Source organism: Leucoraja erinacea, chromosome 17 (assembly GCF_028641065.1).
Source record: "Leucoraja erinacea ecotype New England chromosome 17, Leri_hhj_1, whole genome shotgun sequence".
NCBI classification, from domain to species: Eukaryota; Metazoa; Chordata; class Chondrichthyes; order Rajiformes; family Rajidae; genus Leucoraja; species Leucoraja erinaceus.
The window spans coordinates 38,825,636-38,847,453 of NC_073393.1; the positions used below are offsets into that span (position 1 = coordinate 38,825,636).

Here is a 21,818-nt window from a genome sequence, read left to right on the forward strand (position 1 = left end):
AGTGGGTCAAGTAGCATCTGTGATGGTAAAATGTGTAAGTTGATATTTTGGGTTAAGATTATGCATCAGGACTGAGAGGAAAGATTGCCAGTAAATAGCAGTATGATTAGATAGGGATGGAGATGATCATAAAAGTAAGTAAATGGAACCAGATGCAGAGTGGATGATGGGCAGATGGAAATGGGTGTGTGGAAGGATGAAGAAAAATCAGTGATGGGTGATTGTGTGTGGGAGGGGAATACAAAGGGTGTGGTTTACCTGAAATAGGACCTACTCCACTGCTCTCCCACGCACACTCACATATCCACCTAGGTTTTTCCCCCCTTTGTTCACCCCATGGGATAATGGCGTTGAAAGCAGATCTATAGTCTATAAATAGGAATCTTTATGCCGCGGTGTTCCAGAGATTAGAGCCGGAGAGATGGCATCTATTGTGGAGCTGTTATGACCGTAACCAAAGTGAATGAAGGTTGGCTGGGAGGCTGGAGTTAAGGTACACTATCACCAGTCTCTCGAAGCACCTCATGATGTGGATGTCTGTGCCATCGGACAGTAGTCCAGTGAAAGAGAATGGGCACCCTCGGGAATCAAAGCGGTCAACTTGTAGAGCCACGGGAGATGGGTAAGGTCCTCGGGAAGTATTTCTCCTCTGTTTTTACTGTGAATAAAGGTAAGAGGACCAAAGAACTTGGGGCAGTCAATGGAAGTGGCTCGAGAGTAGTCAGTATTACCATCAGGGGTGCCTAAGTTCCTGATACATATGAAGATAGACATATCTCCTGGGCCTGGTTGGATTTATCCAAGGACATGGTAGGAAGCTAGAGAGCAAATTGCAGATGCTCTGGCTGAGATTTGCAGGTGGCCATTAAATACATGTAAGGTGCCCGAAGACTGGCAGATGGCGACTGTGCCTCTATTCAAGAAGGGCTGCAGGGGAAAGGCTGGGAACTACAAGCCAGTGAGCCAAACATCTGTGGTTGAAAAGTTACTAGAGAGTATTCACAGTGAGGAACATGGTATATATTAATCGCGATGGACAAGGGGAAGTCAGGATGGTTTTGTACGTGGGAGATTGTATCTCATGAATTTCAGCAAGACACTTGACAAGCTTTGGCATGGTAGGCTGCTCTGGAAGGTTAGGATCCAAGGAGAGCTAGCCGACTGGATAGAAATTTGGCTTCAAGAGCGTGAGAATGGAAAGGTTTTTTAGACTGGAGGCCTATGACTAGTGAGTGCCTCAGGGTTCAGTGATTGGGTCCATTAATCTGTCATCTATATCAATGATTTGGATGAGAGCATGCAGGCATAATTAGAAAGTTGGCCATTTTGGTGGTATTGTCGATAGTGTAGATGGTTGTGCTGGTGCCAGCAGCCTCCACCTTCAGCCGGGTATCTTTTTGTTTTTTTTGTTTCTTTAGTTATGTCGAAGTGTGTTTTTTATGATTTTTTAAATGTCTTTATGTGGGGGATGAGGGCACGGTGCGGGGGATACCGTCCTTCAGCCGCTTCCTGGTGAGGATGCGACTATTATTCGAGTCTCGTCCTTGCCCCCCCCCCCCCCCCCCCTTCCCCAGCGGCCTACCTGGATTGGCGCGGCCTTTCCTGCCGGGATCGACCGGAGCTCCAGCAGCGGCGGGACAGCGTTGGAACATCGCGGGGCTCGCGATGCCTTACCGGGGGTCGCCGTCTGGAGCCTGGAGTGCTGGACCAGCTGCACCGACATCATGGAGCTGCGGTTTGCGGAGCTCCCAACGCGGGCGACGCTGACTAACAACGCGGGGTCCTGCGACTCTGCCCGGCTCGACCTGCAGACTCGGGAGCTGCGGACTCTGGCTGCGGGAGGCAACTGATCGGGAGGTCCGGGCCGCTGAGGAGGAGGAGGATGCTCACCATCGGGGTTCGGCGTCGGCGTTCCACCAGCCCGTCATGAGGGCCTGAACATCGGGCTGCCCGGTGCGGCGACTGCGGGTGCTCGGAAGGCCCCGACCACGGATGAACATCTGGGAAGATCGGAGGGGAGGCTGGCTGGACTATGGTGCCTTCCTCACCTTGGTGCCACTGTGTTGTGTTGTGTCGTGGACTTTCTATGTTTGTGCTTTTTTTAAAATTTCTATTTTATTTTTTTAATATGTTTTAATATTTATTAATTATTTATTTTTATGATACTGACTAAAGGGAAATTCATTTCGTTGTCTCTAATTGAGACAATGACATTAAATTTGAATACAATACAATACATGGTTGTCAAAAATTGCAGCAAGATCCTAATTGGTTGGGCAACTGGGCTGAGGAATGGTTGTGGGAATTTAATACAGGAAAATGTGACATGTTGCATTTAGGGAAGTCCAACCAGGACAGGACCTACACAGTGAATGATAGGGGAATGTTGTAGAGTAGAAGGATCCAGAAGTACGGGTACATAGTTCCCTGAAAGTGGTGTCACATGTAGATAGGGTGGTCAAAAAGGCTTTTGGCACTTTGGCTCTCATCAGTCAGAGTATTGAGTATAGAAATTGGGAGGCCATGTTACAATTATATAAGACATTGGTGAGGCCACATATAGAGTATTGCGTTCAGTTTTGGTCACCATGTGACAGGAAAGATGGTGTCCAGTTGGAAAGGGTGCAGAGAAGATTTACAAGGATGTTGCCAAGGCTCGAGAACATGAGCTATAGGGAGCGGTTGACCAGGCTAGAACTTTATTCCTTGGAGCGCAGGAGGATAAGGATCAGATAAATGCAGAGCCTTTTGCCATGAGTAGGGGAAATTAAGAACAGGAGGTCATAGGTTTAAGGTGAAAGGGGTGTGAGTGTATGGAACAAGCTGCTAGAGAAGGTAGTTGAGGCAGGTAGCACAATGTGCAAGAAGCATTAGATAGGTATATGGATAGGATAGATTTAGCAGGAAACGGGCCAAATGCAGGCAGGTGGGATTAGTGTAGACGGGGCATGTTGATACAAAGGGCCTGCTTCCACGCTGTATGACTAGTTATTAAGGTATGCTGTCTTGCTTTTTGGTACCAGGATGATAGTTGTCTTGAAGCAGTGGGGACATCAGAATGGAGTAGTGAGAAGTTAAAGATGTCTGTGAATACCTCTGCCAGCTGATCCGTACAGAGCCAGAGCAAGGACATCTGTGTGTTGTGGGTCTGTTGTGATGGTAGGCAAACTGCAGAGGGAGGCTGGAGTTAACATTCACCATCACCAGTCTCTTGAAGCACTTCACGATGGTGGATGTCGGGGCCACTGAACGGTGTCATTAAGTTTACTTCTAAGACTGTATGGAAGCAGGCCCTTTCGCTTACTGAGTCCACACCTGCTATTGATCATCTGTTCACTGTAGTTCTATGGTTATCTCACTTTCTCATCCACTCCCTATACATCAGGAGCAATTTATAGAATCCAAATAACCTACAAACCTACACATCTTTGGAATGTGGGAGGACACGGGCAGAACTACACGTACTGAGAGGCAGCAACACTACCAACTGCACCACCGTGTCACCCTTTTATGTCATTATTTTAAATAGATGCAAGCATATTTTCCCCAGTCTTCTAAGTGTATGATGCAGGTTAGCGTGATCTATCCATAATGTTTCCAATATTGCATAATGATTGTAAAGTTCCTTGTTAATATGATACTTGAGATGTTGCAATTGAAATGCTTGTTTTAGCTAACTCATATAGAGTCATAGAGTGATACAGTGTGGAAATAGGCCCTTCGGCACAACTTGCAAACAATGCCCACCCTGGCCAACAACCATTATGACAGACGTCATAGCAATCCTTAAAGTTTAGTTATGTGTCTCAGTTATTCACTTGAAACTTTGACCCTGTTGACAATGGAACAATTCCTTACAACATTTGAATTACTAGTGATGAAATTTCACTTCAACAAAATCAAATTGGTGAAATAAATCATCTGATTGCTTTACACACATTCCACTTGAAATCAGTGGAAAAGAAAATTGGTAGAGTTGTAGAATGCCTTAGACACAAAATGCTGGAGTAACTCCGTGGGTCAGACAGCATCTCTGGAGAGAGAATAGGTGATGTTTCGGGTTGAGACCCTTCACACGAGAGAGAGAGAGACTGGAGGTATGAAAAGGTACAAAGAACAAATGAATGAAAGATATGAGAAATCAAAGCCTGCAATCATGATCAAAGAAAGGCAGGGCCCACAATGGTCCATTGTTGACTGGAGAGAAGGTGGTGAGTGTATAAACAGTGACACTAAGCAGAACGACAGTGAAACTAGTAGGATGACGAGGGTGGGGGAGGGACAGAGAGAAAAAAATGCAATTGTTACTTGAAGTTATAAAAATCAAAATTCATACTGATGGGTTGTAAGCTGCCCAAGTGAAATATGGCGCAGAAATGGATTGTTGATTCTCCAATACCCATTTTGTGCATTGCACTTTCAACATTACCTCCCCAAACAAAATCGAGTCCTTTCTACATTCAGTCTACATACTTTGTAACAATCATTGTCAACTAATGAGATGGCCTCACATTCTTCTAAACGTATTGTCCTTATCTATTTCTTCTCTCATGCCAAACCTGCCTAGTGAGTCTTGACTCCGTCACAGGCAAGAGATCCAAATCTGTGCACGACGTCTACGTGCAAATTCACCATGGTCCTCTTATTCAAATTGCAGTTACTTCCTTGTCTGTTCATTTTTTATTGTTTAAAAAAAAGCTCCACATATCTTTTATCTTCCTCATCACTCGCTGCACCTGCAAATTGGCTTTCACGCTTTGAACAGCGTCACATCACTATTTAATTAAAAATAGAAAAACATAGAAAATGCTTGCAATACCCAGCAGCTCGGTTTCATCCGCGGAAAGAGAAACAACGTTTATTTCAAATATGATAGAGCTCCTCTAGTATCTTTGGTTTATTTTAGGTCGAATGTTTCTTTTGGCTGATCATCTTTGGAAAATACAGTGCTTCTTAAATTCTGAGTTACCTATTTAGCACGTCACATATTCGTCCTCACCTAGCTCACAGCTAACAATGGCCCGTTTACTTTATCATCGTTACTTTTTTTGCATATCTTTCATTCATTTGGTCTATATCTCTCTACATCACCGTCTATATCTCTCGTTTCCCTTTCCCCTGACTCTCAGTTTGAAGAAGGGTCTCGACCCGAAAGGTCACCCGTTCCTTTTCCCCAGAGATGCTGAGTTACTCCAGCTTTTTGTGTCTATTTCCAGGTACCCATTGCTCGCGTTACATTGTGCGAACCAGCGACTCTTGCCCATTCCCCTGACCTCAGAGGTTACACTAGTTCACTTCGTGGGCAAACGGGTGGCAGGAGTTTTAGAGGAAACAAGTTGAACGACATGCAACATCTCTGGAGCTAGAGAGTTACTCCAGCATTGTGTGTCTATCTAAGCTGAACGACATCTTCTAGTTTGCAAAAGAGGAGTTTCCTGGCGAAATCGCCAGGAAACTCCTCTTTTGCAAACTAGAAGATCTCCCCCCGCCCTTTGTACCAAAGATTATAGATTTGTACCCTGTTGATCGCCATTCGAGACAGCACTGACTTAGAGGGACGATGAGGAAGTGAGTGTGATTGAGCGGGTGAACACCAGCCCGCCCGCCCGCCCAGCAGTGTATGTGGGCTCGCTTCCTCTTTCTGCTGTCTCTCGGAGCCGAGTTTGTTGACAACGCCCAGTTGCAGTCGCTATTGGTCACGTAGCGAGAGGGCAAAGGGGGAAATGACGCTGAGTTTCAGTGAGCTGCTGCAATACAGCATCAATTAAGCTCAGCTCCGCCGGTGCTGGGTCGCAGCTTCAGCCCGGGAGCCGCCGTGACCACATCACATCACATCGGACCGGACCGGGAGCCAGGCAGCGCGCTTGACCATGGGGCAGATCGAGTGGGCAATGTGGGCAAACGAGCAGGCGCTGGCCGCCGGCCTCAGTGAGTAAACCCGGCCACTCGCCAAACTCCGCTAAACTTGTGTCCACTAGTCCTCCACTAGGCGTGGAGGGTGAACCCGCCAACCTTCCATGCACTAAGTGGCGAACTTCCCCTCGCCTCTACAGATCGGGAATGCCTGGGGGTTGCCGCTGTCCCGGTGTAAAAGGGCATGTCTCTGCTCTGCTTTAAACAACAAACTAAACACTGGGATTCATCTGCTCACCTTGAATGTCAGAATGTGTCTTTTGTATGAAGCTACCAGTTCCCAGTGCAGTAATTCCATCCGTATTTTCAACATGATGATATTTGGGTCTGGGGATGTAATCTGGCTTTTTTTCCCCCATGTTTAACCCAATTTTCTTTTTCATTTGTATTTCCTTATTCTAGTTCTGGTGATCGGCGGTGTGGTAGGAGTGGCCGGCCAGTTTAAAGGCTGGCAGTTTGCAGCGTATGGCATGTATCCTTTTTATCGTGAGGGGTCTCCATGCGCAGCTATCTTCAAATCATCCCGCCCCATCACCCAATCCTTCCCCCTCCACCACCCGCTCAATTCCCACCCCTTCACAGTTTTCACTCCCCCCTCTCTCCTTCTCTGATACCCACCTTACTTCCCACTGTTGTTCCATTTCACCGCCCACCTCCCTTATCAGATTCCATGGTGTGCACCCTTTTTAGTCTTCTCCATATCTCTGCCTGCCTTGGGGACTATCTCCACCCTTCTATCCCTCCACCTGATGTCTGCCATCAGCCCCCCCACCTGAATCCACCGATCCCTTGCCAATTCTTGCCTCACTCCTTCACCATCAGATTCCACCATTTGCACTTAGGGTGGCACAGTGGAAGAGACTCTGGCTCGATTCTGACTACGGGTGCTGTCTGTGTGGAGTTTGTATGCGGTCTACCTGTGACCATGTCGGTTTCCTCCGGCTGCTCCGGTTTCAACCCACGTCCAGAGTTTTGCGATTTAATTGGCTTCTGTGAATTGCCCCTAGTGCGTAGGATGCGAAAGTTGAATAACATCGAACTAGTGTGCACGTATTCGATGGGTTTGGTGGGCTGAAGGACCTGTTTCCATGCTGTATCTCTAAACTCTAAGCACATCTTTCACTCATGCAGTATGACTACAGTCATAGTAGTAGCCCTTTTCGGCCCAACTTATCCACTACGACCATCTCAGCTGGTCCAGATCCCCTGAAACCTATTGTATCCATGTCTTTTCTTCCTCCAACCTTGGTTTCTCACTTCACCACCCTCTCACCCTCCACACTCATCTGGCAATCAACCCCTCCCATCTACAGTATCTTTTATACTGCCCGTAAATTCCACTTGCTCTTTATAACTTGTCCTTTTATTTTTGCTCCCACATCAGTGCTCTTCCCCCCCCCTTCAAAACATGAATGTTTTCATCAGTAACAGCGTGTTGTAGCAAAATATGTTAATTGATTTTTATAAAAGTTACAGAAAATGATCAAAAATTAGTTTTGTCAGAATAATCTAGAAATCAAATTTACTTTGTCATTAAGAATACCCTCTAGCTGATGCTGATTTCAGGAAAGGTGTCATCGTTTGGTTTCTGTTGATATGAGAAACAAAATATGTAGCCACCCCATTTATCATTCCATGAGCGATTCTCTGGCTGCCAGCGCATAAAACTGACTAGAGATTACTGGGCTTATAATTTAGAGCAGTATTATATGAAATGAGAGATGGCAGATGATTGGAATTCCATTGCATGCTGGAATGGCGTAACAGTGAGTTAAACTGTTTCTGTTCCTCCTTGTAACGTTGTACACCAGGATAATGTGTCGTTTATTAACAATGGTCCAACGATAGTCGCTTCTGATAAATCTGTGTTAGACAGTGGTTCAAGGAGGATGAATCCCAGCTTCTCATGGGCAGTAGCTGTTTGTTTTGGCAGCAATATCCTTAGACTCTATATAAGACAACTGAATTGTTAGTTAGGTTCCTGTGATGTGTGTAAAATCCTATTGTTATATTGACATCTTAAAGCAATGACTTACATTTTAATAGGACCTGTTTAACATAGAGATGTGTTCCAAGATGATTTGTGGTGTATGATCAAACAATAATTTAACATTGAGCAAGAATGATTCAGGATATGTGCGAAAAATATTGGTTACAAGAGCTACTCTAAGGAAGGCATTACAAGTAAGGCTGAAGATTTTAAGTTTTGTTCTAAGCAGCTGAAGGCAGTGGTCAAGGAATGTATAGGCAATCCAAGTGGAGAAGGCCAACACGCAAAGTGCAGCGATACTGGCCAACGTGTAAACACTGATCATCAGTATCAGTACACAAAAGTGCCGCTGAATGCCTGTGTGTTACTGAGGACATAATGACAAATTGACTTGCATTTCCAATGTTCTATACCATTGAAATATAACTTTCTCTGTCATGATCCAGATTCTTTGAGATACCAACATTTCATAAGAATTATTAGAAACAAAGAACTCCAAATGCTCGTTAATAGATAAAAGGACGCAAAGTGCTGGAGTATTTCAGCAGGGCAGGCAGTATTGCTGGCAAATATGGATCACTGATGTTTCAGGTCGAGATCTTTCTTCAGACTGGAGAAAGGTCACAACCCAAAATGTCACCTATCCATGTTATTCAGGGATGCTGCCTGACCTGCTGAGTTTCTCCAGCATTATGTCCATTTCAATGAGCATTGGTTAATTTTTTTTTTGGTGCTCGCCCACAAGCTTTTGGTGGTATGTAAACTTATATTTTCTCCACAGCTCTACATTTTTCAATATTTGGATAATGCTCTGTTTCCTCATGCTTTAATCAGAGTGACGCCAGGCTTCCTCTTCGGATTCATTTACTACACTCTTCTCCTCTTGCATAATTTGTCTATAACAATCAACTTATTTATACGACATTTACTATGCTTATCGTTTTAGGATTATTGCAGATTTAGGTATACAATATATTCCTTCATGTCATTGATAAATATTGTGAAATACTAAAGTCAGAGAATTAGGGATAGTTACACCCTGCCAGTAAGTGTATGAATCATTTATATATTTTTGTTTCTGCAGCTGACGAAATATTTCTGTGATTTTCATTGTAATATCGTGACACCTGTCAGCCAAATTGCATTCAAAACTCTATTTTACAAATAAGATTATTTTTTTGCGGTGTTAATTGACTAAATCTGATGAGGATATTTTGGAATTGCGAGGGGAGGGGGACGGGGTGGAAGAAAAGTCCACTGGTCCCCTTGTCCTGGCCAAAGCGGCATGTTCCACAATGCAGAATTCAGCTGGGCACTACTTTACTTATCTTAACGATAAAACCTTCTGTCTCAGAGGCTCATAGTTGGCACCAAGGGGAAAGCACATGTGTTTTTGAATAGAAACATAGAAAATAGGTGCAGGAGTCGGCCATTTGGCCCTTTGAGCCAGCACCACCACTCAATATGATCATAGCTGATCATGCAAAATCAGTACCCCGTTCTGGCTTACTCCCCATATCCCTAGATTTCCTTAGCCCCAAGAGCTAGATCTAACTCTCTCTTGAAAACATCCAGAGAATTGGCTCCACTGCCTTCTGTGGCAGGGAATTCCACAGATTCATAACTCTCTGGTTGAAAAAGTTTTCCTCATCTCAGTCCTAAATGGCCTACCTCTTATTCTTAAACTGACCCCTGGTTCTAGACTCCCCCAACATCGGGAACATTTTTCCTGCATCTACCCTATCCAATCATATAACCATATAATCCTCGAAGAATTTTATGTTTCTATAAGATACCCTCTCATCCTTCTAAATTCCAGCGAATACAAGCCCAGTCGACCCATTCTTTCATCATATGTCAGTTCTGACATCCTGGGAATTAACCTGGTGAATCAACGCTGCACTCCCTCAATAGCAATAATGTCCTTCCTCAAATTAGGAGACCATAATTGCACACAATACTCCAGGTGTGGTCTCACCAGGGCCCTGTACAACTGCAGTAGGACCTCCTTGCTCCTAAACTCATATCCTTTCGCAATGAAGGCCAACATGCCATTAGCTTTCTTCACTGCCTGCTGTACCTGCATGCTTACTTTCAGTGACTGATGTACAAGCACACCCTGGTCTCATTGCAATTTACTTTTCCTAATCTGACACCATTCAGATAATAATCTGCCTTCCTGTTCTTGTCACCAAAGTGGATAACCTCACATTTATCCACATTATACTGCATCTGCCATGCTTCTGCCCGCTCACCCAACCTATCCAAGTCACCCTGCAGCCTCATAGCATCCTCCTCGCAGCTAACACTGCCACCCAGCTTTTTGTGTCATCTGCAAGCTTAGACATGTTACATTTAATTCCCTTGTCTAAATCGTTAATATATATTGTAAACAACCGAGGACCCAGCACCGAGCCTTGCAGCACTCCACTAGTCACTGCCTGCCATTCTGAAAAGGACCTGTTAATTCCTTCTCTTTGCTTCCTCTCTGCCAACCAGTTCTCTATCCATGTCAATAACCTATCCCCCAATACCATGTGCTCTAATTTTGCACACTAATCTCTTGTGTGGGACCTTGTCAAAGGATTTTTGAAAGTCCAGATACACCACATTCCCTGGCTCTCCCTTATCCATTCTACTTGTTACATTCTCAAAACATTCCAAAAGGCTAGTCAAGCATGATTTCCCCATTATAAATCCATGCTAACTTTAACTGATGCTGTCACTGCTTTCCAAGAAAAATATTCCATTAAAGAGAAAACAAAATGTCGGCTTGTGTACTGGTTTGATCGGTTTTCTTCGATGTGAGTGTACAACTCAATGCGCCAAGCTGACTGTGTAAAATAATTAAAGATTCTAACTCTTTATAATATTGCCACATAACATCTTCTTTATAATGAACTAAACCTGCCAACCACCACATTGTCATGCCATTGGATGTTGCATCTCAAGCAGAGATCCAGTGTGTTGCTCCTGCACACAGAATGAAACATCGTAAAGCAGTCAATACACATCTTGCAAGAACAGCTTCTTGGTTGATGTGGGCGAAGGTTAGGAGAAGGGTTTGACATTGGTCCGAGCAATTTTATTTATTGTGAATGTGGGTAGAATTATTGAATGGGTAACTTTACCCACACTTATGTCATGAATGGTTGCTCCATTAGTTTCCTGGTGTAGGCCCTAACCTGCCTTAAAGATCTGCTGTTGTACTGGTGCCTGTGAAGCTTTAGATTAGAGATACAGCTCTGCGGCCCACCGAGTCTATGCCAACCATCCATCGCCCATTCACATCAATTCTATTTCATCCCCCTTTCTTATCCGCTCCCGACACACTAGACCTTGCCATTCAATCATGGCTGTTTTATCTCTCCCTCCTAACCCCATCCTCCTGCCTTCTCCCCATAACCCCTGACATCCGTACTAATCGAGAATCTATCTCTGCCTTGCAAGTGTGGGTCAAGTTAATGACCGTGAAGCCAGATTGACACATTTATGCAAATACTCTCTGTTCCCATTTGATGTGTTGTTTCGACCATCGTATCCAAATTGGGAATTTCATTGGGATAGAAAGACAGAGTTATGGGCAGAGAGCCTTTTCCCATTCATTGTTTGTAGGATCACAGTTTATTCAGTGGGAATTCCTAGTCTAACTCTACAAATGGTCGCTCCATTAGTTTCCTTGTGTATGCAGTAACCTGACCTAAAGATCTCCAGTTATAAACGGTGCCTGTGAAGTTTTATTCTTGTTAATTGGTTCACTGGCTGTTCGCTGTTTGTTTGTTTCGTGGTCCCTAGCTCTCTTTTCATCTTTCTACCAAACTTGCTGCATTGCATTCAAAGGCGTAACCCATATGTTTACAGGGCCAAGTCATTGTTGGAGTGGAGGAGGGTTGGAGATAATCTGTACAGCAAAGTGATATAGTTCAGACTTACTCATAGTTTGAAATGACGGTGCCTTTTGTTGTGAGACTAGACTACAGATTTGATTTGTGTGCAGTATGTGTAGGATGCGGGAGGTGGGGGGGTGGTCAACATTACACATTAATTCAATGTAATTTTAATTGGATGAATCAGTGGATATTTGAAGTGCTGTTAGGGTGAGGTCTGATGAGTTCTCGCATTTCCAGAGAATGCTAAAAGCTGAAAATGACAATCAGCAACTTTTGCAGCCAAATGCCATCAATCACAAAGTGGAATTTCTTTTATTTGTCATTTGTTGTCAGGCAGCAATAGGAACAGAATCTAAGGTGTTGGCAGATTCAAGCCTTTGAAGCCTTGAAGCTCTGTTTTTGTTTTTGTTTTTTTAATAACTCTTAAAGTTTTTGTTTGTTTATTATGGCACCTACAGAGAACGATGTCTGCATACCTGTCATGCTGTTGCAAGTAGGAATTCCATTGTTCCTTTTCAGGACATGACAATAAAACACTCTCGGCTCTTCAATTTGATTAAAAATATCAGTACTTTGACGAGTGATGGCTTCAGGGTTTGCTGCTGGGCCCATTGCTGTTTATCATCAGTATCAGTAATTTGGATGAGAACGTACATGACATGATTAGGAAGTTTGCGGATTAAACACAAGTGGTTGGTATTGCAGATAGTGAAGATGGTGGTCAAAAATTGCAGCATTATCTTGATCAGTTGGGCAGGTAGGCTGAGGAATGGTTGATGGAATTTAATACAGAGAGATGTGAGGTGTTGCATTTAGGAGTCCCACATGGGCAGGACCTACACAGTGAATGGTAGAGCTCTTGGGAGTGTTGTAGAGCAGGGGGGTATAGGAATGCAGGTGCATAGTTCCTTGAAAATGATGTCGCAGGTAGATGGAGTGGTCGCACTTTGGCTTTCATCGGTCACAGGATTGAGTATAGATGTTGGGAGGTCATGGTGCAGTTATGTAAGATGTTGGTGAGGCTACATTTAGAGTATTGTTTTCAGATTTGGGCATCGTGTTTTAGGAAAGATGTTGTCGAGCAGCAAAGGGTGCAGAGAAGATTTGCGAGAATGTTGCCAAGATTCGAGGGCCTGAGCTATAGGGAGAGATTGAACAGGCTAGGACTATCGTGTTCAAGAAGGAACTGCAGATGCTGGAAGATCGAAGGTACACAAAATTGCTGGGGAAACTCAGCGGGTGCAGCAGCATCTATGGAGCGAAGGAAATAGGCAACGTTTCGGGCCGAAACCCTTCTTCAGACTGATGGGGGGTGGGGGGGAGAAGGAAGGAAAAAGGGAAGGAGGAGGAGCCCGAGGGCGGGTGAATGGGAGGGTGGGAGGAGACAGCTAAAGGGTTAAGGAAGGGGAGGAGACAGCAAGGGCTAGCAAAATTGGGAGAATTCAATGTTAATGCCATCCGGACGCAAGGTCCCCAGGCGGAATATGAGGTGCTGTTCCTCCAATTTCCGCTGTTGCTCACTCTGGCAATGGAGGAGACCCAGGAAGAGAGGGGCAATGGACTAGGACTATTCCTTGGAGTGCAAGAGGATGAGGTGTGGATTTTATAGAATGTGCAAAATCATGAGAGGAATAGATCGGGTAAACTCACAGGTTTAAGGTGAGGGGGGAAAGATTTAATAGGAACCTGAGGGGTAACTGCTGGATGGGGTAGTTGAAGCAGGTAATATTGCAATGTTTAAGAAACATTTGGACAGGTATATGGATAGGATAGGTTTAGAGGAATATGGGCCAAAAGCAGATAGGTGGGATTAGTGTAAATGGGATATGTTGGTTGGTGTGGGCAACTTGAGCCAATGGGCCTGTTTCCACCCTGTATGACTCTTATGACTTGACATTTGTAGATCTGGAGAAAGCACAGTTTGCATGAGTATCTTCAGAAGGGATTTGGGATGTTCACCTGGCCCTCAAAATACAGTTTCTGCTCTTCATTACTAAGGTATGATGTAATCTTAGGAATAAAAACTAAATCATCCCTGGTGAAGCTTGAGCACCTTGCACCCGTGATAGGTCGCCGAAATTTTCAGCATGTTGAAAATTCAGCGGAGACCAGAAAGACGCTACGACTCTTTGGAGAACTCTCCGACTGTACAGGTTGTATGGTCGTGAGAGGTCTCCAAAGAGTCGTAGCGTCTTTCTGGTCTCCGCTGAATTTTCAACATGTTGAAAATTTTGGCGACCCAGCAGTCGTCTGTAAAAGTCGGGTAAGTGGGACAGGCCCTTTAGGAGACAGAAATTGAATTCTGTTTTGGATCTACCATTCTGGAAGACTGAAGGGCCTGTCTAACTTTGCGATTTTTTCGGCGACTGCGAACGTCAGTGACTGCCGACCTAAAAACCGTCAAGTACGACAGTCCGCGGCAGCATCGCGTCAAGCTATGATCCTCCGCTTCACCCGCCTTCACAACACAAGAAGGTTACACCGAAGTATAATAGATTCAGATTCAGATTCAGATTCAATTTTAATTGTCATTGTCAGTGTACAGTACAGAGACAACGAAATGCATTTAGCATCTCCCTTGAAGAGCGACATAGCAAACGATTTGAATAAAAAATAAATAATAAGTGTCCGGGGGGGGGGGGGGGTGATTGGCAGTCACCGAGGTACGTTGTTTAGTAGAGTGACAGCCGCCGGAAAAAGAAGCTGTTCCTCGACCTGCTGGTTCGGCAACGGAGAGACCTGTAGCGCCTCCCGGATGGTAGGAGGGTAAACAGTCCATGGTTGGGGTGAGAGCAGTCCTTGGCGATGCTGAGCGCCCTCCGCAGACAGCGCTTGCTTTGGCCAGACTCAATGGAGGGGAGCGTGGAACCGGTGATGCGTCGGGCAATTTTCACCACCCTCTGCAGTGCCTTCCGGTCGGAGACAGAGCAGTTGCCATACCATACTGTGATGTAGTTGGTAAGGATGCTCTCGATTAGACGCATTGGAATGAACTTATTTACAATAAATCTAAAGACCAATAACTTTTTAATGGATAAATCGGCGCTTTATATACCCGCGTCACCGGGCGTCACCCGCAGGACAGCATACGTCAGCGTGTGACACGGCACGCAACATGTTAATGAAGTGGTCGCCTGAAGATTTTGAACATTCCAAAATCCAGGGTGACAGGGAGACACCGCGCATCACTACATGCGTCACATCGTGTCACGCCGCGACAACCTCTTTTCAGGCTGTCGCCGAAAATGTCGCCCAAGTGGGACAGGCCCTTGAGTGAGTAGAGACCAAAGTCAAACAGGTCGTGTACTGAAAATTTCCCAAAATCTCATGTTTTGGACTATCCGTCTCCAACTTGCTGTTCACAATCATCCTGGGTTAGCTGATCTGCATCTGTCTTGCGATGAAATTTTTTTTTCTTCTGACAGAGATTATGTAGAAGTATGATAAATTGCGGAGGAACCTGGCGAGTTTCTCAAGTGTGGGAAGGAGCTGCAGATGCTGGTTTAAACCGAAGATTGAAAAAAAATGGTGGATTAACTCAGCGGGTCAGACAGCATCTTATGGAGAAAAGGAATAGGTGACGTTTTGGGTTCAGACCCGCTGAGTTACTCCAGCTTTTTAGTGTCTATCTTTGGTGAGTTTCGAGCATCTGTCCTGTCAATTTAGCGTAATTAATAGGTCATGGAGAAAAGTTGCATGTCCTTCGAAAGATTGTACCTGCTGAATCATTGTGGCTGTGCTAGTTTCCTTTACCTTGAGCCACTCAGTGCGGCAGGAGTTTTTATAATGCTGCTGGAATATCCAAGAGGGAAGAGGAGGAAGGGCACGACTTTGGAGAGACCGTAAGTGAAATATCAATAGTGAAAGTCAGACCACATCTAAAAAATGACTAAGCATGAGTAAATTAAATAAGGAAATGAAAATAGTTTGCACAGTACATAAATGATGCAACTACAGAGGGAAGTGGGGTCTGAAATAATAAGAATGCACTTTTTTAATGAGCTTTGTGTAGTTTCTTGATCTACCTGCTGATCATTTGTTTGTCTCATTTTTACATTTAGGGGACAAAGCTACCTGGCAGCTGTTGTGAAATTGTTTGGTCCCTTGACCCGGAACTACTATGTCCGAGCTGTTCTCCACGCATGGTACAAACTGCAAATGCACATTCCTTTAAAACTCTGCCTAGTTCTTTATGAAAGTTGTGCAGATTTTTGCAGTACCTAGTCAGCAAATGTACATATTTTCATTTTTGACAAGATAACTATTTATTACCTGTTGACTTTTTCTGCCTCTATCTAGGTGGCCATGATATCTGGTTATGATAATCACTAATACTTCATTTTAAAACATCAATTGAGGACACGCATCATTTTTTATGATGTATATTCTCATTCACTGTCTTATTTGTTGTTGGCATCTTTCAAAATGTGCGGTGATGAGGACTACCTCAGTATAATGCAGACATCAGGGTCAACTTGCACCCATATTTGAAGCTACCCATGTCATGAATGAAACTAACAATTATGTATTTCCCTGTGACATATCCCAAACCATGATATAATGAGGTGCATTAAAACTGAGTTGGCACTGTAAATCTTTGTGGATTCTTTGTGAGATGGAGTTGAATGCAGTGCACTGTGCTGCAACTGAAGTCTAACTAGGGTTCTATGCAAATTTGGACAAAAGAAATAAAAATCCCAGGTAGAGAAAAGTGCTGGAGAAACTCAGCGGGTGCGGCAGCATTTATGGAGCGAAGGAACTAGGCAACGTTTCGGCCCGAAACCCTTCTTCAATCTGCATCTGCAGTTCTTTCTTGAAAATAAAAATCCCAATTGTGGTCCCAATGATTAGGGCAGCGCGGTGGCGCAGCGGAAGAGTTGCTGCCTTCCAGTGCCAGAGACCCGGGCCCCGGGTTCGATCCTGACTACAGGTGCTTGTCTATACGGAGTTTGTACGTTCACCCCATGACCTGTGTATGTTTTCTCCGAGATCTTCGGTTTCCTCCCACGCTCCAAAGAGGTGCAGTTTTGTAGGTTAATTGGCCTGGTATAAATGTAAATTGTCCCCAGTGTCTGTAGGATAGTATTAATGTGCAGGGATCACTGGTCGGTATGGACGGGTGGGCCGAAGGGCCTGTTTCCGCGCTATATCTCCAAACTCTTTAACAAAAAAGTAGCTTCCACTCTCAATGCCTTTCTAATTTATTTTCTAATTCAACTTGCCTTAACTGGACCTGATGCAAGGATCGATTCACTAGGCAGATATCATGTCTCTGGTTTTGACAGCGACGTTAACAACATGATATCCGAGGGATTTTTTTTTCCCCCTAATTTTCTTTTTACAGACAAATAATGAGTGGATTTGCAACTTTCCATCGCAATTCCTTAAAATATGGTGTTTGGTTGTATAACATTCAGTATGATGAACTTTCTTACTTGTGCCATTGCCTAATCATTTAGAGAGTATTGTTATTTTATAAAACCTTCAGATGTTTAACCAGTTGTCAATGTCGGGCTTGTGTTGCGGTTTAGTAGTAGGCTAACAGATTCAGACCTCTGTTTAATTCTCTGCAGCCTTGCTGTACCTGGAGGATTTATGTTAGCCACCGTTCTGGGCACCGTAAACCTGGGCATTGCCAGCATCATTTATCTACTGGTAGGTATTTTCATATTCTCGTAGAATTTGTCATCTGAAATGTAATCTCTCTCAATTTCTATATCGTGTTTTTTTTTTAACTGTTATTAAGTGTGATTAATTGTTTGTTGCAATAATTTTATTTTGCTCTCATGAAATGAGCATATGGTACAGTTCTCAATCGGGACTCATTGTCATTAACTCGTGACCAGTTTATATATAAGCAGCCGTGAGTTGTATTTCATAGAAACACAGAAATTAGGTGCAGGAGTAGGCCATTCGGCCCTTCGAGCCTGCACCGCCATTCAATATGATCATGGCTGATCATCCAACTCAGTATCCTGTACCTGCCTTCTCTCCATACCCCCTGATACTTTTAGCCACAAGGGCCACATCTAATTCCCTCTTAAATATAGCCAATGAACTGGCCTCAACTACCCTCTGTGGCAGAGAATTCCAGAGATTCACCACTCTCTGTGTGAAAAATGTTTTTCTCATCTTGGTCCTAAAAGATTTTCCCCTTATCCTTAAACTGTGTGACCCCTTGTTTTGGAATTCCCCAACATCGGGAACAATCTTCCTGCATCTAGCCTGTCCAACCGCTTACGAATTTTGTAAGTTTCTATAAGATCCCCTCTCAATCTTCTAAATTCTAGCGTGTACAAGCCGAGTCTACCCAGTCTTTCTTCATATGAAAGTCCTGACCTCCCAGGAATCAGTCTGGTGAATCTTCTCTGTACTCCCTCTATGGCAAGAATGTCTTTCCTCAGATTTCAGATTGTCAAACCAAGCCAAAGGCGATTGGTTTTAGCAGCTTTAGCAAGGCTTGCTAATATGTATAGTTTGGAAACTATGAATAGTTTTACAGAAAGATGGAGCAGCAGAGCTACACTACATTCTTGGTGTGGAATGACAAAATAGCTGATGATGCTCAATCTTGCACCTGATGTTTAGGATATAATTTGTGATGGTACTTGGACTCAGCGAGTTTTTCTGATGTATACCTATCTCTTTGCGGCCCTTACACTTTCTTCAAACTGCACTTTCTCTGCAGTTCTAACACTACATTCTGCACGCTGTTTATTTTTCTCTCTGCCCTACCTGTTGCACTTGTACATGGTGTGTGGTTATGGTCCTCCACCCTAACACCCTGTTGCACCACCGACAGTCTGCAGCAGCATCTGCCACAGGACACTTCAGCACCTCTCAGAACGAGGGTGGGTACACCATCCTCAGCCTTGAAGTGCTTCCAATGGAAATTTAGTGTTTTTCAGGATTTCTTAACCTCTAAGGAATCCCATTGCAGCATTTCCCTGCCCACAGAATTGTGCCTTTCCCTGCCCACAGAATTTGTTTTTTAGTTCCTTGAAACTGGCGTCGCAGATAGATAGGGTGGTCAAGAAGGCTTTCGGCACATTGGCCTTCATCAGTCAGGGTATTGAGTCGGGTACTCAGGGTATGGACTTTATTTTGCAAGATGTTGGTGAGACCGCTTTTGGAGTATTGTGTTCAGTTTTGGTTACCCTGCTATAGAAAGGATGTTGTTGAGCTGGAAAGAGTGCAGAGAAGATTTATGAGGCTGTTGCCAGAACGTGAGGGCCTGAGCAACAGTGCCCTCCATAATGTTTGGGACAAAGACCCATCATTTATTTATTTGCCTCTGTACTCCACTATTTCAGATTTGTAATAGAAAAAAATCACATGGGGTTAAAGTGCACATTGTCAGATTTTATTAAAGGCCATTTTCGTGCATTTTGGTTTCACCATGTCGAAATTACAGCAGTGTTTATACATAGTCTCCCCATTTCAGGGCACCTTAATGTTTGGGACACATGGCTTCACAGGTGCTTGTAATTGCTCGGGTGTGTTTAGATGCCTCCTTGATGCAGGTATAAGAGAGCTCTCAGTTACTAGCCTTTCCTCCAGTCTTTCCATCACCTTTGGAAACGTTTATTGCTGTTTATCAACGTGAGGACCAAAGTTGTGTCAATGAAAGTCAAAGAAGCCATTATGAGACGGAGAAACAAGAATAAAACTGTTAGAAACATCAGCCAACCCTTAGGCTTAACAATGGGGGAGACTATGTATAAACACTGCTCTAATTTCCACATGGTGAAACAAAAATGTATAAAAATACCCCTTAATAAAATCTGACAATGTGCACTTTTACCACATATGATTTTTTTTCTATTACACATCTCAAATTGTGGAGTACAGAAGCAAATAAATAAATGAAGGGTCTTTGTCCCAAACATTATGGAGGGCACTGTATAGAGAGAGGTTGAGCAAGCGGGGATTTTATTTCTTGGAGTGCAGGAGAATGAAAGGTGATCTTATAGAGGTGTATACAATTATGAGGGGAATAGACAGGGTAAAGGCACAGTCTGGTACCTAGAGTAGGGGAATCGGGAACCATGCAATCATACAGCATAGAACAGGCTCGTGGACCCAACTTGTCCAGGCCGATCAAGGTTTAAGCTGAGTGGGGAAAGATTTAATAAGAACCTAAGGAGTAACTTTTTCACACACTGAGGTGGTGGGTAAATGGAATGAGCTGCCAGAGGAGGTAGTTGAGGAATGTACTAAAACAACATCTAAAAGGCATTTGGATAGATACATGGATAAGGAGAGATTTGGTGGGTTATAGGCCAAACACAGGCTGGTGGGACTAATGTAGATGGGATTCATGGTCGGCCTGGTCAGGTTAGGCCCAACAGCCTGTTTCTGTGCTGTATCACTCTATTGCATGCGTTGGTTATAGTTCTTGCGTACAGCACACAATGGTATTGACGAGAATCGTGGCTACTTTATGACACTTTGGACAGTATTCTGTAATGATACCGGTTCACATTAAAACCTTGCGTTGTAATCTTTGAAGATTTATTTTCAGTGAAAGATATGGTTGAAGACAACTTTAAAGTGATATGTGCAGCTGTGAGAGGAGTATGATGTCATGCTTTGTGAATAGGCGGTTGATTATCTTTCCCCATTAGGCTGCCGTGCGGAAAGAGGAATGGAGCCCCATACAGGAACAACAGTCTAAGGGTCGGCAGCCAGGTAAAAGTATCCATCAGCCTCCCACAAACCCTCCGCCACGACCACCTGCTGAGCGGCGAAGGAAACCAGAGGATGATGTAGCAACTGAAGACACCGCAACTACCAATTGAGACCCGTGCCATCAATGGAGTCACTACTGTAACACTATCCTCTTTTTTTTAAGCAAAGATCTTATTCCAAGGCATTGTAGGTTTTAAGAGTCACACAAGCTCAAATTGTGATGGAAAGAAATGTTAAAAGATTTTTCAGCTATGCTTTTTTTTCACTTGAAGTGATGTGTTACAGTAAGATGTAATCTGTGTTCTTGTTCATCAACTGTTACTGTTTGTAGGATATCGTTGCCAAAAGCTTTCCTATTGTTTTTTTTTCTAGAATTTGTACTTACAGATATTCTTACAGTACTTTGGGTCAGTTCTAAACTATTAATAAAACACGTGATTCATAGATGTGAATCTTTCATGTACATTCTAGAATAAAATTACTTGGGTTTTGCACAAGAGAGAACACATTTACGGTTGATAAATCTACTCATTTGCAATTGTTGGTGCTTCAACCTCTGATCTTTCTGGCTTTAAACACTTCCTGACATTGGTGAAAGGTAGAGTTTGCCCACAGCAGAATGTCCCGGGCCACAGAATGACCAAAGATTAGAATTAGTCTTAATCTTCAAGAAATTGTGGAGACATTACATTGAAAATTTCAGTCTTCACAGCGGAAGGTGCCAGCAAAATGCCAGAAATTCAAGAGAGTCGGAGGGCAGGTGTTAGTGGGGTTGCTGTCACTAAGGAGGTGATGCTTGGGAAGCTGAGAGGGGTGAAGGTAGATAAGTCACATAGACCAGATGAACAACATGCCAGGGTTTGAAAGAGGTGGCTTTAGAAATTGTGCGGGCATTGGCAGTACTCATTCAAGAATTGTTAGAGTCAGGAGTGGTCCCAGAAGACTGGAAAATTGCAAATGTTACTCCACTATTTAAGAAGGGAGCGAGACAGAAGAGGGGCATCTCTAGGCGGTTAGCTGGACTTCAATAGTTGGTAAGATTTTAGAGTCCATTATTATTAAAGATGAGGTTTTCGAGTCCATAATATAATAGGCCAAAGTCGGCATGGTTTTGTGAAGGGGAGATCTTGCCTGACATGTTTGTGGGAAATCTTTGTGGAAGTAAATAGCAGGACAAATAAAGGAGGGCAGGGAGATGGTGTTTACTTGGATTTTTCAAAGGCCTTTGATAAGATGCTATACATGCGGCTGCTAATGAAGATGAGAGCCAATGATACTGGCATGGACAGAAGATGGGCCGAATGGCAGAAGGCAAAGTGTGGGGGCTTTCTCGG

General features: G+C 43.9%; 1 protein-coding gene across 1 annotated transcript; it reads left to right on the forward strand.

Moving 5' to 3' along the window:
- Window positions 1-5,675: 5,675 nt before the first annotated feature.
- LOC129705439 (cytochrome b-245 light chain) lies at window positions 5,676-20,947 on the forward strand. The gene is made up of 6 exons (XM_055649007.1): window positions 5,676-5,928; window positions 6,316-6,385; window positions 15,561-15,635; window positions 15,855-15,938; window positions 17,367-17,448; window positions 20,421-20,947. Exons 1-6 carry the CDS (start codon window positions 5,871-5,873, stop codon window positions 20,592-20,594), a joined length of 543 nt encoding a protein of 180 aa, XP_055504982.1. The 5' UTR covers window positions 5,676-5,870; the 3' UTR covers window positions 20,595-20,947.
- Window positions 20,948-21,818: the final 871 nt, after the last annotated feature.